The 16,570-nt window shown below is 38.1% G+C and overlaps 1 protein-coding gene across 2 annotated transcripts in view; it reads right to left on the bottom strand.

Annotated features, from left to right (window-relative positions):
* VWA8 (von Willebrand factor A domain containing 8) overlaps positions 1-16,570 on the bottom strand; it is a 370,895-nt gene that overhangs the window by 74,855 nt on the left and 279,470 nt on the right. Inside the window, exon 38 of one of the 2 annotated variants that reach the window (XM_042927004.1) lies at positions 16,141-16,250. The exons of the other annotated variant lie outside the window; for it this stretch is intronic. Coding sequence (XP_042782938.1) covers positions 16,218-16,250 — 33 coding nt within the window. The 3' untranslated portion in view covers positions 16,141-16,217. Of the gene's footprint in view, positions 1-16,140; positions 16,251-16,570 lie in introns of those variants that run through there. 2 annotated transcript variants of the gene reach the window in all.

Raw genomic sequence — 16,570 nt, 5'->3', positions numbered from 1 at the left:
GAATTATATCTCAATAAAGTTGTCATTAAAGAGAAACACCTCAGCTTAAACCGCCAATACCAATCATTGCTGGACATTAAGTGGTTTAATTTTTAAAATTATTGATAATTTGTTAAGTATAATACATACCAGGATCTAGAAAAAATAAATATGAGGAAAACACAATCCCTGGCTTCAAATACTTCAAAAGCTTACCAAGAAGAGTAATGCAGTTTCACAAGCAATTCAAGGTAGGTCGTGATAAGTACCATATGAAAGGACCTAGTGGGTGGGGTGGGTCAGGGGAGGTAGCATTTGGGATGGACCTGTGAGACTGGATGGCTGTGACCCACAGAAAGAGGAAAGAAAGAACGGCAGAAGGGAGTGTGCTGCGGATGGAAAGTCTGCATGAGCCTAAGCACAGAAGGAACAAGGATGGGCTCTATTGGGAAATAGCCACTAGTTTAGCATGTGGTGGAAACTGGCTGCTTCTAGGCTGGAGCATGCTGTGGAGGCCCTGAACCCCGGCAAGAGCGGGTTCTACCTCAGGTTGACAGTGATGCGATTTCTGAAGGTTTCTGACCTAGAGTGACATGTTCAGAGCTACTATTTATGAGCATTTAATTCAGCAGTTTATGGAGAATGGATTCGAGTAGGAGGACTCCGGACCTCAAGCACATTTCCATTTTTAGGCAAGGATTAGATATTGTGATGTAACTCTTTAGTTACTCGAGAATACTATGATAGAATGCTAGCGAGGCACATTTGTTGTATTAGATGAACAACCTATGAGTTAGAGTCAGGCAGAAAATCATATTAGCTGTATTTCCTATGGGCTACTTTTACTTTATGTTTTTTTGTGAATAATTTTAAGTATAGCAGGTTTTTTGTTCTTAGTATTTTGAGTATTGTTAAGGATTTTTTTTTTTTATTGTTAGTATTTAATTACCAGGTTATTGTTTTTCCGTCAATATTAAAATTACCAAAGGTGGGGTGTGTGGGTGGCTCAGTTGGTTGAGTGTCTGACTTTGGCTTGGGTAACGATCTTGTGGTTTGCGAGTTTGAGCCCCGCATTGGGCTTACTGCTGTCAGCACACAGCCGGCTTCAGATCCTCTGTCCCCGCCTCTCTCTGCCCCTCCCCTGCTCATGCTCTCTCTCTCAAAAATGAATAAAAACATTAAAAAATTTTTTTAATTTGAAAATTTAAATAAAATAATAAAATAAAATTATTTTTATTAAATTATTACATATGTTATATATTTATTGTATAATAAAATATATTCTGTTACAAAAATTATTAATTTAATTAATAAAATTAGCATTTTATTTCTACCAAGATGCACTTCCAACTTTATAATTTTTCTTAGTGTTAAAAAAATTTATTTCCAGTAAAAAGACATATTGAAGCATAGAATTTAGAGGTCAAGGAGATATACTAGAATGCTTTATGTATACACTCAGCCTCACATCTCACAAGGAAGACATTCTACTACCAGTGGTTCTTGCAAGAGCGAGAGGTAAATTAAAATGATCACTGAGACAAATATCATGCCTCCACAAAACTGGCTGGGACAGGAAAGAACCTAAATCCTTGGACTGTTCATCTCAATCCATTTAATTTAGGATCAAATGTATCACCCTCTCCCTCCAATAAAAGGGTTACTACATATACTCAACAGGATTCCTAAAAATTTCAAATTTAATTCAATAGCTCTTTATGAAGTTTAAAATTAGTTCCCCATGCTCTATACTCATTCCTTTACTTATCATACAGATTAATTATCATAAATAATACATCTCACATTCATAGACTACTTTACAGTTTGTAGACAGAGCGCCTGAACATATGTTATCTCATTTGGTTTTTACAACAATTCTGTGAGGTAGCTGCTCTGAGTAGTTGCATTTCACAGATGCAAAAATGGAGCTCCAGAGAAGTTGAATGACTTGCCTAAGGGACTGGACACAACTGGGAATTAAACTCAGTTTTGGCCACCTGGTTCACAGGTGTTCATTATGCAGCCACAAAGTAACAAGTGTAGGAAAAAAGGAAGGGTGGGAGATTTATTACCATTTGGTTCTCTGCCAACTTAGGCAATATTTGGCTTGTGAACAGTGAGCTCATTTACAGAAACAAAAGATGTAGCCTTCTAAGAAACACCAAAGGAGTGTGCAGCTTTTATGACCCCTCGCAGGGATCTTATAAAAGCTTTAATGCCCCAATTAATCATACATTCATTTATTGGTTCACTGATTCATCACAAATTTATTGAGCTCTGGTCCCATGTCAGGCTACCAGGCAGATGCCTCAATGGGACACAAATTCTGCTGTGGGGCAGCTTGCCCTTCTGACACACAGCAGTTAGAGATCACATGCGGCCAGGGCACAGCGATACCAAGGAAGGAGGGATGAATTCAGCTGGGGGTGGATAGGCTGGAGCCATGTGTGCTTACCCTTGAAGGGTGAGACACAGAAGTGGGTGATGGGCATCCCAGCCAGAGGGGACAATGTGAGGGAAGACACAGGACATGAAAATGCATGTGGAAGAGCTATGTGGAGAGCCTTCTAGTTTCATCCTTCTCATTCTTGTCATGAGTAGAGAATTTTGCTTTGTCACTCATAAAATGCATTAAACAAAACCACCCTGGGACCAGTTAGATTCCTCCCCTTACAATTAAGAGCTACATGGGGCGCCTGGGTGGCTCAGTCGGTTAAGTGTCCGACTTCGCTCAGGTCATGATCTCACGGTCTGTGAGTTCGAGCCCCGCATCAGGCTCTGTGCTGACAGCTCAGAGCCTGGAGCCTGCTTCAGATTCTGTGTCTCCCTCTCTGTCTGACCCTCCCCCGTTCATGCTCTGTCTCTCTCTGTCTCAAAAATAAATAAACATTAAAAAAAAAAAAAAACAAGAGCTACATTACTCCTCATTATAACTTAAACAGCATACAAACTAAAAAAAAAAAGTACATTTGATATACTATGGCTTTTCTTAGAGGATATGCACACAACTTAGGAAGAAGAAACATAATTTTTATCTCTTTATGCCTGGATAATATTTTGAGATATTTATGTTTACTTTTCTCCCTTTGTTTCCCCCTTTTCCTTTCCTCTGATTTAGCTAGATTCCTTTTTTTTTTTTTTTTTTTTTTTTTTTTAAATTTCAGGGTAGGTATACAACATGGCAGTAGATTGCCCATCTTTTTGGCTTTTTATTCTAAACCTGGGGGTTTAGAATTCTCCTAATTTCATTAGGAGAACTTAAAAACTTTATAGAGCAAGTAAGGGAATTTACCAACATAGGTAAGTTATTTGAAAAAAGCTTGTAAGCGAATGGGGTTTCATTTCTTGATACATCCCCAACCTGGTGAGAAGAAAGAGAGATCTGTGGGTCCTGGAGTGTTCTGTCATCACTCTATCCACAAAAAAATGCTGAGTTGTTGCCAAATTTTCAAATTAATGAGATTTCATTTAAAAGTCTGGATTTTGGTCTTCTCTTGAAACTGTCCAAGTTGAGCCTGCATTCTCACATGGCCACAGCGAAGTAGAGACTGCCCTCTTAGTTCGAAGGGGCATGACTTCCTGTTTACCTCAGACCCTCCAGATCTGTGTTCCCTATCCAGCACCTGTAAGCATTTGGTCTCCAGGACAGACAAAGAATGACTTTCTCCTCTAAGGGTACAATCTCCACTGAAACTAGTCTTTTGGACCTAGGGAAGCCATGTGGTGAAGAGGAATAAAAACATGGGCTTCTGAGTTGGAGAGAGCTAGGCTGAAATCTCAGCTTTGTTCGTTGTTTAGGAGAGTGATCTGGGGCAAAGTACTTAATCTAACCTCAGAATAGAACAATATAATGGTGGTTATGTATTGATAGCACCTAGCATATCCTAAGCAGTCAATTAAAAGAAAATCACTAGTATGGAGAAGTTCTTCAATGTATACCTTAATTTAAAAATTTTAAAAGTTTATTTATTTATTTTTGAAAGAGAGAGAGATTGAGAGAGAGAGAGAGAGAGACAGAGAGGGAGAGAGGGCGTGCGCGCGAGCAGGGGAGGGACAGGGAGAGAGGTACAGAAAGAGAATCCTAACCAGGTTCTGTGCTGTCAGCACAGAGCCCGATCCAGGGCTTGAACTCATGAACCATGAGATCGTGACCTGAGCCGAAACCAAGAGTCAGATGCTTAACCAACTGAGCCACCCAGATGCCCTGATGTATGTCTTATTTTTAGATCCTATCTTCATTGTTGCCTTTTGTGGAAAGGCTGAAGGATCAGTTTACAATCTATCTCATTTTATAGAACAAGAAATTAAGGTCCAGAGACAGCGTGACCGCTTAAAGTCACACATTAGTGGTGAAACCAGGAAGAGGATCTGGATCTCTTAATTCCTGACCTGAGAAAATTCTGTGAGCATAACTTCACTAGAAGTTCTGAATTCTTCTCATAAATGCCGTTCATGTAATAGCCAAAGGTCTTCGAATGGAGAGAGCATTGACTCATGTCTTCTGGCTACCTCAACTACTTTTTAAATTATAACTTCCAAATATAGTGAAAGGACAACAGTTATTAGTTATGGAAGTTCTATTAGTTGTTGAAATTACCTGAAATATTCCTGTTCTAAGCTCACAGACACCCTCGTGTGGTCAGTAGAAATAATAATTCCAGCCAAATGAACAAGAAAAATCTGAAGCTACTTAAAGTTAATGATAAAGTGTAGCAAGATGGGTAGATAGGCATCAAATAACAATAATAAGGAGTCCCTATAATAATATTATTTTACGCCCTGGCCAATGGCCAGAGGAAGAATTATTTCTCTCTCTCTGACCAAATGAGACTGAAAGATTATAATGGATGATTTCTTAGGCCTTATTCAGAACCTAACTCTGTAATAACATGAAGAAAAATATTCAACATATATGGTGGCTATATGATCTCACATCTTTGTTGATTTTTCTCCAATATACATGATTATGAGCGACAGAACATTCTGAGACTCTCTGAATATAACTGTTATGCATGGGTCATTCAACCTGAAGGCTCTGCTAAAACGTTTCCTGTCAAATGTAAGCACAATTCAACTAGTGGGAACAGAAGTATGAGGGAATATTGGAGGGAAGCTGATGAGCTGTGAATGTTCAGGGTGCTCTGGACATCCATGCAAGAGAGCAGGTTAATTTGGAGAGTTGGTTAAATGGAAGTTGGTTAGAATGCTTCTTTTTTATTAACAGGGTGATCTAAGTCAACAGATAATACCCAGAGAAACCGCCTAATGAAACAGTATTTATACCAGCACAGAAAATCGAGACAAAAGAAATTGGATCTACTTTTTATGCCACAAATTAAAGAAGTACTAAAAAAATGACTGAAGCATGTCAAAGGGACAAAGGAACTGGCTTGAAGGAGTCCCCACTGGCTAAACGAACAATCTGAACATCAAAATAAATAAGAGTGGCAATAGACTATCACCCATCAAATAAGGTAGAAATCCATGAGGTAATACTAATAAAAAAAAACAGAGGGATAAGAAGGGAGGGTCCTTCCTTAGTTTAGAATGCCAACTGTTAATGTAGAAGAAATGATGCAATTGGAAAAAAAAAATCACTGTTTGACAACCACAGTAATAATAATTGATTCAAATAAGAATCATTGATGGATGGTAAAATTAATGAAAGAAAGCTTGATGAGAAATAAGATATTTACATAGTCTCAAAATGTAAACCCACAAAAGACATATAGTAATTATCAAAGGAAGAAATATTAACTTCACAGTGGAGAAACACAGTGGAGATAACACCTTAACCAGATATTTGAAGTTAACATCACCAGTAATGGGACAAACCAATACTCTGTGCCACCTAATAGGACACATTGAGAGAAATATAGCATCATTTTTGTGATATTCCTGCCATAGATGCATAAACTGGATCTACAATGCAGAAACATTAGTTAAACCCAAGTTGAGGGATATTTTTATACAGTAACTAGCCTAAGCTCTTCAAAAATGTCAAGGTCATGAAAGCCAAGGAAAGATGAGAAACTTTTGGATTGACAGAGAACATGATCCTGGATTGCTTCTTTGTGCTAAAAGGATGCTCTTGGGACATGTGAAATTTGAATAAACTCTGTGGATTAGACATTAATGATGTATCATCGTTAACTTCCTGATTTTGAGGTCTGTATTGTGGTTATGTAGGAGAGTGCTTTTGTTTTGAGGAAATACTCCCTGAAGCATTCAGAGGTAATGGGGTATCATGTCTCTGACTTACTTTCAAGTGGTTCATGGAAAAAAATATATGGAGAGAAAGATAAACAGTTTTAAAATATGTAATTAGATTTGGTGAGGAAAAATAAAAAATTAAATTATTTGTCTATACTTGAAGACAGAACTTATAAATAGGCATGGATTTAAGGCTCTGAAGGGAATGCTTTTCTTTCCTATTGTTTGTTTATTTATTTTAATGTTTATTTATTTTTGACAGAGAGAGAGAGAGAGAGAGAGAGAGAGAGAGACAGAGCATGAGTGGGGGAGGGGCAGAGAGAGAGGGAGACAGAATCAGGAGCAGGCTCCAGGCTCAGAGCTGTCAGCACAGAGCCCTAAGCGGGGCTTGAACTCACAGACCACGAGATCATGACCTGAGCTGAAGTCGGACGCTTAACCAACTGAGCCACCCAGGCACCTCTCCTATTGTTTTTTTAAAAAGTATTTATTTATTTACTTATTTATTTATGAGAGAGCATGCACAAGAGTATGAGTGGGGGAGGGGCAGAGAGAGAGAGAGCAAATCCCTGGCAGTCTATGTGGTTCTTAAACTCATAAAACATGAGATCATGACCTGAGCTGAAACCAAGAGTTGGATGCTTAACTGACTGAGCTACCCAGAGGCCTCACTTTTCTATTGTTTTTATCAGCAGTTGTCCTAAACAAACAATATGCTTCTTTCAAATTCACCAAAGTTTAGAAGAAACAGTGAAAAACTCAGAGTGGAAGAATCAAGGCCTATTTCGTAAAAGATATTCTATTGCAACTTTAGAAAGGTTTTATATATATACACATTCATATATATAAAGACATATTATAGGTCTCATATTTACAAACATAAAAATAAATAAATATAAACGTTCTTTCTATTCTACCTATCTATCTACGTACCTACCTACCTAAATATTTCTACCTACCTATCTACCTACGTACCTACCTGCCTAAATATTTCTCAAACTGAGTGAGGAGAATTATATTCAGAAGTCTGAAGTCTGTTTAATCTTGGGAGCAGTCAGAAGCTTATCCCTATAATCAACTGATTTTTAAACTTCTAAGTAATTTGGAATATAGGATAGGAAAAATATTATATTTTAGTATTAAGAGAGTCATAGTAACAATAATAACTTCTATTTATTGCTGTTAAATAGTCCTTATATATTTGTTGGGAGTTCTACGGGTTAACTCCAACCAGATTCAGAACACGTGAAATTTGTTTCTGATATTATGTCAGGGTTTTCCCTTTCTGAGCAATGACTTATATATGTAAATATGATGGCAGAGTGGTTGAGGTAATGATGACTCATAGTCAAATGCAGCACTTTCCCCTTTGGCTAGCACAAAACCTATTAAGTTTTAGACTTTCCTATTAGGGCTCTATAGATGTCATTCCTCTTTATGGAAAGGATTATTCAACCCATACCAGCAATGTGAAATGTAGGGCCTTTAATAGTGTTGTGTTTGCTTCTTAAAACAGAAATATCTAAAGGAAAAAAAAAAATGAAAATGATCCAATATTAGTAAGTTCTTTTCATTAGGGGAAAAACCCACCGTAATGCCATCAGAGCACTGTCAAGACAGACCTGACAATTTTATTCAGAACTCTTGCAACTGGAAAGTCTCATAAGACAATTGTAACTAGAATATTTATGTCCGCCTTACATGTGTTTAGAAAGTTAAGTATGTGTTTCTGAAGTATTCACTCCAGGACTTAAGTGGAAGATGAAATTAATGAATGCTATAGGTCATCACTGGTCTAATTACCTTCATATTGCATCTGGTAAAAGTCATGTTTTATGAATGTTGTGCTGAGTGCAAAACAAAATGAATCTGATGATAGTTCTGGTCTCCAGGAAGCCCAAACCTAGAAAGGTTATCAGCTGTCACTTGCAAGAGGGTGGCTTTAGCTGTCAAAACTACCAAAAACAACAACACCCCCCCGCCCCCAAAACACATGGTCAAATTTTTTGCTTATTCAGTATTTCTTTAGGGGTATTTCCCCTATTCCTAATTCATAATTTTGTAGTTCGGATGGGATTGATACAGCCCTTGCTCATCCCAAACTCTAGGAGTGAAGACATGCATGACCAAAATCTGACCAATTAAGAGTATTCTGTCCTTTTGGTCACAGTGATTGGTTCAGGATGGGCACGTGACCTCATGGGCCTATTGTAATACCCCTAAAGACTGTGTTGAAATTACTCGGAGAGACGTGCCCCTTTTACTGAGATTGCCAGCTGTGAGAGCCATGTATTACCTAGCGCCATCAGGGCTATTGCTGCCACTAAATGGAGAAAGGCTTTGTAACAATGAAGCCAGAAAAAAGCAGAGCCAAGAGGAGAGAGACTAGGTCACATGATGTACGTTGAGCCCTTGGTTTGAGCTGAGCCTAAGGCCTAGGTTCTCTCTTCAAAGGTATAGGGATACATTCTTCTTTTAACAGTCAACCCTAGCATTCCAGATTTATTCTCTGAAGTCATAAATGTCATGCAACATGCTTGTATCCTGAGTCAGGTTTAGAATTAGCATAAAGGTCTTGTCCTAAGAGATCTACTACACAGCGTGCATGGCGAACTGAAGCAAAGAAAACCAGGAATATAAAGACTGGCAACTTGTTGAAGTATTAAAAAGACTCTGAATACATTTGGGGACTACTCAGTTAAATAAATTAAGGAGATTTCTTTACTGGGACTTCTCAAAGCCAGATATTCACTAATTGTAATTTCATCTCTAAGAGGCTAGTAAGTTATAGTGTCTTCCAACAGCTTGAACATGGATTCCTTATTAAAGAGGGTTCTGAGAATATGCTTTCAAAAACAACTGTACGTTTTTCTAAAAACAAAGCTCAGTTGTTCTGCTCATTTTCTCTCTATTCTCCTTAGCATCTAACTGTTTTCATGGTTTCAGCTAAAAGCTCCATGCTAAACATCATTGTAACTCTCACTAGCTTTGATCTTGGGCCCAATAATCTATTTCCAATTACTAACCGCACACTGTTAATGAAGTATCTCACCATTACCTGAGACTCAGCATATACAAAATGCCTGAATCCTATCTCCTCTCCAACTTTCCTGGTTCCTACAATGATCTGCCATTTTGCCAGATATCCAAACTAGAAATGTCCATAATGTCTGCCTCCATGACCCGTATTCAGCTTTTCCCCACCAAACCATACCCGCCCTCACAGTTGCCCTAGTTCACTCGGGGTTCTTTCCCAGACTGCACATCACTACCAAGTCCCTCTTTCTAATCTAGCCGCCACTATTATATTTTTCCTACTCAAGGACCTTCCGCAAATCCTAGGAGTAGGGAACCTAAAAGCCTCATTGGATCTTCACACATCCTAATTTCTCCTATTTGGGTGACTCCTTCTTACACCACTCCCCAGAAGATACCCTTTGCTTTTAGTTGTTTGTCTTAGAATATGCTACAGATATGCCTAAACAGGCCAAAATCCTTTCAACTGCTTTTAAAAGTGTCCTGTGCCAGCAAGACTGTGCTGAAACTAAATCGCACCCTGTCTTCTAAGATCCTCCAGCGGGTATGTGTCTGGTGGTCCCAGACCCAGCTCTTAATACCCACCCCTGCTCTGGTATCCCCTCCACTGTCTCCTTGGGATAGTTGGTATTCAACCTGGATTTGCCCCCTGGGCTTTGTGCGAGCATCACACTGGCTGTGATATTTGCTTACTGTTCCTCTGGTATCTGCATCAGGTCACTCTTGGATTTGTTGTGATCCATGCCTATGGCACAAATCATCCTCTTATTAAGGAAACACACAGTGCTCATTTATATCTATGCCTGTGGTATGATTTTCAGAATGTCTAGAATTCTCTGACCTCTCTTTTTGAACTATCTAAAGACAAAAATAAAAGTTCAACCCAAGCCCCATTTCCTTCACTTACAACTTTCATCATACATATATACTTCCCTTCTGAACTACTATAGCACAGGGTCAAAACTCCCCAATTTACCATTGAAATACACATTGTTTTGTACTACATGCTGCTGTTTCATGACGATCATCCTCAACTCCCCAATCACATAGAATAAACTCTCTGAGGGTAGAAACCATGCTTTATGTTTTAGTATTCCACCACCTCCCCACAGGTCCTTCATTGGTGGGTACAGAGCAAGTGCTCCACAAGAACATTCTGGATGGTGGTTCTCAAATGGGAATAGATATTTGAGTTCCCAAGGGACTCAAATATCTATTGTTTGTCCAGAATTGCTGTAATTCAATAGATGACCACCTGCCTATCCCACAAAGAAATTCTACAGCTTGGATCACCACCATCTCCCTAGGAAATTATGGTTTGCTATTTTCCTGAAGCCAGGTCTAGAGCATATACACTGTTGTGATATGAAAATCAACTAGAAATACCAGATGCAGGTGGGGGAACCAACAGAGCTTTTAAGGAACTGAGATTCAACTAATACAGCCATTAGATTATAGATATAATGACATGACAGGAAAACTTCTTCCTCACTAAAAAAAGTATTTATGATGACAAATATGTAATTATATTTGTATCTGTAGTTGTCAAATGTTGGTTGAAATTTGTTGCTGGGAGGTGACTCACTAGTACCTATTGAGAATATACTTAAAGGTTTTCACTATATTTATATGCAGACAATTACTGATAAATCAATTAATCGAAAAGATGCAGTGATCGTTTTTTGTGGGTATACAAACATGGTTGAAATAAGATTGATACTTGACTGGTTAAATAAAATCATGAGAACACAGCAGTTTGGAAAAGAAAAGCAACTTCTAAATGAATAAAATGCCTGCTTCCTCTAGGACAGACCAACTAGTCTAGTTCCTCTGGCTTTTGGGTCCCAGCCGGTTGTCTGCTCTGCCCTATAGCTTGAAGGTTTCACACTCCTGTTCCAGATACAGTGTGCTTTTCTCCATGGGATCCAATGCTTTTAGCAGTTTTCTGATGGAAGCAGAGAGTATCGACAGCTCTGTTGTTTGGCTATATAGGTCAAGGGGGAAATACATGGGCTGTGCTCTGCCTGGAAAGTGAGCAGAAGTCCATGGGAGAAGATCCATTTTCCTACCCCTATCTTCCTATCAGCAAGTCCTACAGAGGTTCAAATGAAACTAGTTCTAGAAAATCATTTTATTTATTGCATTTTTTTTTAATGTTTATTTTTGAGGGAGACAGAGCATGAGTGGGGAAGGGGCAGAGAGAGAAGGGGGGGAGACACAGAATCTGAAGCAGGCTCCAGGCTCTGAGCTGTCAGCACAGAGCCTGATGCGGGTCTCAAATTTACCAATGGTGAGATAATGACCTGAGCCGAAGTGGGATGCTTAACTGACTGGGCCACCCAGGTGCCCCTAGAAAATCATTTTAACCCCCAATCAGGCCTTGTGTCTTTTAACTTTTAAATTAAAAAAAAAATATTTTTAATGTTTGTTTATTTTTGAGAAAGAAAGAGACAGAGTGTGAGTGGGGGAGGGGTAAAGAGAGAGGGAGACACAGAAGCTAAAGCAGGCTCCAGGCTCTGGGCTCAGAGCCCAATGAGGGGTTCGAACTCAACAGACTGAGAGATAGTGACCTGAGCTGAAGTAGGACACTTAATCAACTGAGCCACCCAGGTGCCCCTTAACTTTTAAAACTTAAAATGTGTTATAGAGATGTGAGACAACACATTGAATGAATGCAGTTCTGAAAGTTGACTTGGTTAAGCGAAGCACTAGCCAGTGAATGTCCAACGCCTCCTATTGAATTTATTTTTGCTACCACTTTTTATTTCTCCATATACCATGTCTGATTGGTTTGTTGTTTATTTAATTGCAGTACAGTTAATATCCAGTGTTATGTTAGTTTCAGGTATACAATATAGTGATTCAACACTTCTATACATTACTCGGTGCTAAATTTCCAAGACACCTTTCTTGTTCTTTGAAGGTTCCTATGTTAAAAAAGCATCACATTTTTGTTTTATGATCATCATATTTTCTCTTGCCTGTCTGAGAATGTCAATTGTCACTTTGTGACATGTTTTTCTTCTTTCTGCATCATCTCTATTTTCTCTGTTCATTTGTTTTCATTTCCATTTTTTTTCTGTATAAGAGGCTATCCATTAATATTTAAGAAGAAGGCATTAAAAAGTGGACTGAAGTTTTTGCATAAAGGCTGGTCTCAACAATAAGTGGGTCTTCTTGTAAGATTACTAGGGAGAAACTTCCAAATATTAGATCAGAAAGGTTTTCTTTTGGATATGTCAGTTTCTAGAAAGGATTTTTCTACTCTTCTGTTCAAAGGGTATAAATGTGGAAGTCAGCTTCATGGAATCTATGTAAGAAAAGTAAACTTTCACTTTATCTTCTCACTGTCTACGTGGTCTCATTCTTGTCCTCAATTGTACAAATCTCCATTACAGCTCCTGTCTTTGGTAAGCCTAGAGAAGAGCCAGTGGCCCAGGTGCAAAATAGAGGAGAAAATCTGGCTATCTAAATGGTCTCTATACAGAATTTCAATTCATCTCCCAATTTTTGGTGCCACCCTGCACTCCAACCTTCAGAGGTACATGGTGCCTTCAAGCCCTGATGCTTTGTGGGCTTCTGCAGAGTACGGCAGCTTGCATCTTATTGGCTTCCCCCTCTGGAAGAATAGGTTTCAGCTCTCTCCAGCTGATAACTCCGTTATCACCCACCCATTTATTTTCTATCCTCCAAAGCGCTGCTGCGTCTGTAGTTCTCTTTGCCCTGGTGGGTTGGGACTGTTTTTTGATCCTTTATTGCTCTTTTACTGGGATTTTGGCAAGAGACAAAACTAGTCACATGCGTTTGATTTATCAAGAGCTCCTTCCCCCTTCCTGAAAAACTGGGGTTAGGCTGTTTTCTGATCCTTTGATCATGCTCCTATCAGTTTATCTGCCATATTGCACTACAACTTATTTCATTATAGCTCTACTTGACTGTAAGTTCCCTGGGTCTGCACCTGTATCTTATTTATTTCTTTATCCTAGCAATTCTGGGTACTAAGCAAATGTTAATTAAATAAATGAAAGAATGGGTGGGATTATTCAGAGAGGTTAGAGAATGGTACCTGTGGCCTGACCTTGTGAGGAAATAGAAAATAAAAAGAGAGACATTTTTGGAATGTTATAAGGAGAGACCAAAGAGTACTGCATATGGAAAAATTAAGAGAGACAACTCCAAATTTGACTTGCTCTTTTCACTGTTCTCAGAACTCAGGACTAAAGATGATGTATATATTTGCTGTGTGTTTTCTGGTCCTGTTCTAATTTGTCTTTTGAATAAGGCTAAACACTATAATCCTCTGCTGACAATTGTCCTATCATTCATTTCCTGCTTTTCCTCAAGTTGACAGGTTTAGGCACAGACCAAAATTCCTTTTATGGGCCTGACAAAACTTTTCCTAAATAGGATTATAAACAAACCTCACACCTTATAACACAAAGATAGATGATGCATTATGTAACTCATTGGGTCATGATTTAATATTAGGTGACTGGGTAACACTGCTTCCTTTTAATTTGGCTTTGCATTTCCATATAAGCATTAAAGAATTCTATGGCCCAAATTCTAAATTCTAAGTTTCTAGTTGTTATTTGTTTACTTACTCTGTGCCAGGTACTGATGCATTTCAGTCTTACGACAACTTTGTAAGGTACAATGGTATTATCTTTATATTTTAACTGGAAAGCATAGCCAATAGGCTATGCCTGCTTATGAATAAAATTACAATTTTATTTATAAATATAACAGGAGGATTTTATTTCTGTAGCCAATGTGATGTGTTGATTACATGTAACTATATACATAATAGGCTCAGAATCATAAAAATTCTAGAGCCATTAATTGTCAACATATTCATTGAATTTGACATCTCAATTTATAACTGATATATTACAGAATTAATTTGTTTTCCTTATACTTTAAATATTCCTAAGATTACTTCTTTACTGGCTGATATATTGTTAAATAACACGCACTGAAGATATAGTACCATATAAAAGAATGATCTTAAGGCCTGTCATGAGAGAAAGGAGTTGAAATGCTTCTGTCAGTGATGATTTGAAAAGCAATTTCCTAAGGTTAGGTCTTTTCTATAATGAGAAAGCTAGGTGCTATTTCTGTTTTTAATATTAGTTTAAGACTCTATAGTACCTCCAATTATTATAATTTGTAGGATTATTATTTTTGTTGGATATGCACAAAAGGCTAATGAAAACTCATGGCCTCCCTGAAAGTCATAAGCTTGTTGATCTGCTTGTCTGAGGGAGGTGGTTGCTCATTTAATTTTAGTTATATTTAGCAATCACTGACAAAGTTGTGATCTAACGGAAGCACGGCTTCTGGAGGACTGTAAAAATCTGGTAATTTCCTTCTGAAATGATGTTTATAAGAAAGGAGGCTTGTACTTGTGAACTCATGAGTGTCATCCTACTTGACTGCAGACTTCTTTCTAATTCTTTGCTCAAACTGTATTCGTGGTTCAAAAAGAGCATCGCCAGTCTGTAACTGGGACAACTATGGGCTTCAGTACTTCCCAGAGATAAGATGGCACCATCTTGTCTGTGTTCCTAGTACTTCTTTCCTTTCTCTGATGGCTGCTAAATACTCAGAAATTGAGCAAGTTGATTATTAACCTTTGGAAGCATGAAATCGGCCACGGAGGGAGTAGTTACACCAGGGAAATTGGCAAACATTATAAACTGCCCCACCTTTACCTCACCAGAGGGCTGGTCTATCAGCACACCACCGGGTAGTACACTCCCAGTGTACCTTATTCAAGTCTGAAAACCTTATTTAAGATCTAGATTCAAAATGGATTTCCATGGCTGGGAATTTCTCTAGCAGGAATAAACATGGGAAAATCATTAGAGGCATTGCTCAAATGCTACCGCATAGGCAAATGGCTAGACCATCTTGCCGAATGTTTTTATGAAAATTAAAAAAAAAAAAGCATTGCCTTTTTGGGCCAAGGAATATCCCCAAAGATACATGTACATATAACAATCCTATGAAATATACATTGTTATATGTACGATAATGATAATGACCCACTGAATCAGACTGCTAAGTATTTTCAGTTACTGGCCAAAGTGAAGAACGTGGTGCAAGAGTAAACTATAAGCTACCCTTAAAAAGAAGAAAGAATTCGTCTGTATTCCAGGGTGGCTCAGTCGGATGAGTGTCCAACTTCAGTTCAAGTCATGATCTCGCAGTTCATGGGTTCGAGCCCCGCATCAGGCTCTGTGCTGACAGCTCAGAGCCTGGAGCCTGCTTCAGATTCTGTCTCCCTCTCTCTCTATCCCTCCTTCACTTGTTCTCTCTCTCTCTCTCAAAAATAAAAAAAACATTAAAAAAATTTCTTTAAAAAAAGAACAAAAAATTGTAAACCCTCTCAGCGTATGTGGAGAAAACATAGTCTGCATAGTGAAAACCTAAAGGTACTAATACAGCTCCAATGAAATGATCTAGTGGTTTCCAAAACCGGAAGAAGGACTTACCATCTTACTGATATCTTAAAAAAATCCTTACTGTTGGGCTTGTAGTTAAAGAAAAGGCCAGTCTTGTTTACCAAAGTACAACAACTACCTTTACTCATATTCCTAGAATATCTTCTTTAAAAGGGGGAAAGTCTTAGTGGTGCTTAATATAAATTAGTTATCTTTTCTAAGTATGTTTTCTGATGCCTCTACTGTGTATCTATTGTGTACCAGGCACTATCTTCACTGTAAGAATGAGTAAGTTGTAGTCCCACACTGTGTTTCAAAGATCCTATCCATTTTAAAAGTATACAGATAAGGAAGTACTATTCAAGGGCCTCAAAGAGATTCTACCAGTAACATACAGAGGATTTACTTTCGAATTAGTTTATTGTAATCAGACAATAACGCTTGAAAGCTATAACCTTTTAGCTTTTGTGTTCCCACAAGAATAGTCACCAGGAGCTTTTTAAAGAAGATGGTTTGATTTCTGAAGAAACCTGTGGTGTAGCTTTAACAGCCTTCTTGGGATGAATCCAAGTGTAACTAAATAAAAATATGAAAAATATGCTTTAGAGAGAACACTATGAAGCATGGTCAGAAAAATTTTGGCTTATAATTAACACATGCTTCTGAAAATATGAAGTCTAAAAGTAATAAATATGAATTCTTAATCATGGGCTTTTAGAACCACAGCTACAGTGACACTTTGAATTTGTTATAGTTGTTTGCTGTAAGAAAAACACACTTCCTATCATAGCATGTAAAATTAATGAACACATTTTATATGAAGAGCTCAATAAACACTCTCTTGCAAACTACTCATGAAGGAGAACTATCAATGAATTCATTAAGCAAAAACTAAA

This window comes from Panthera leo, chromosome A1 (genome assembly GCF_018350215.1).
Source record: "Panthera leo isolate Ple1 chromosome A1, P.leo_Ple1_pat1.1, whole genome shotgun sequence".
Taxonomy (NCBI): domain Eukaryota; kingdom Metazoa; phylum Chordata; class Mammalia; order Carnivora; family Felidae; genus Panthera; species Panthera leo.
Note: the sequence above shows the minus strand (reverse complement) of the source record. Positions and strands in the feature narration are given on the sequence as shown.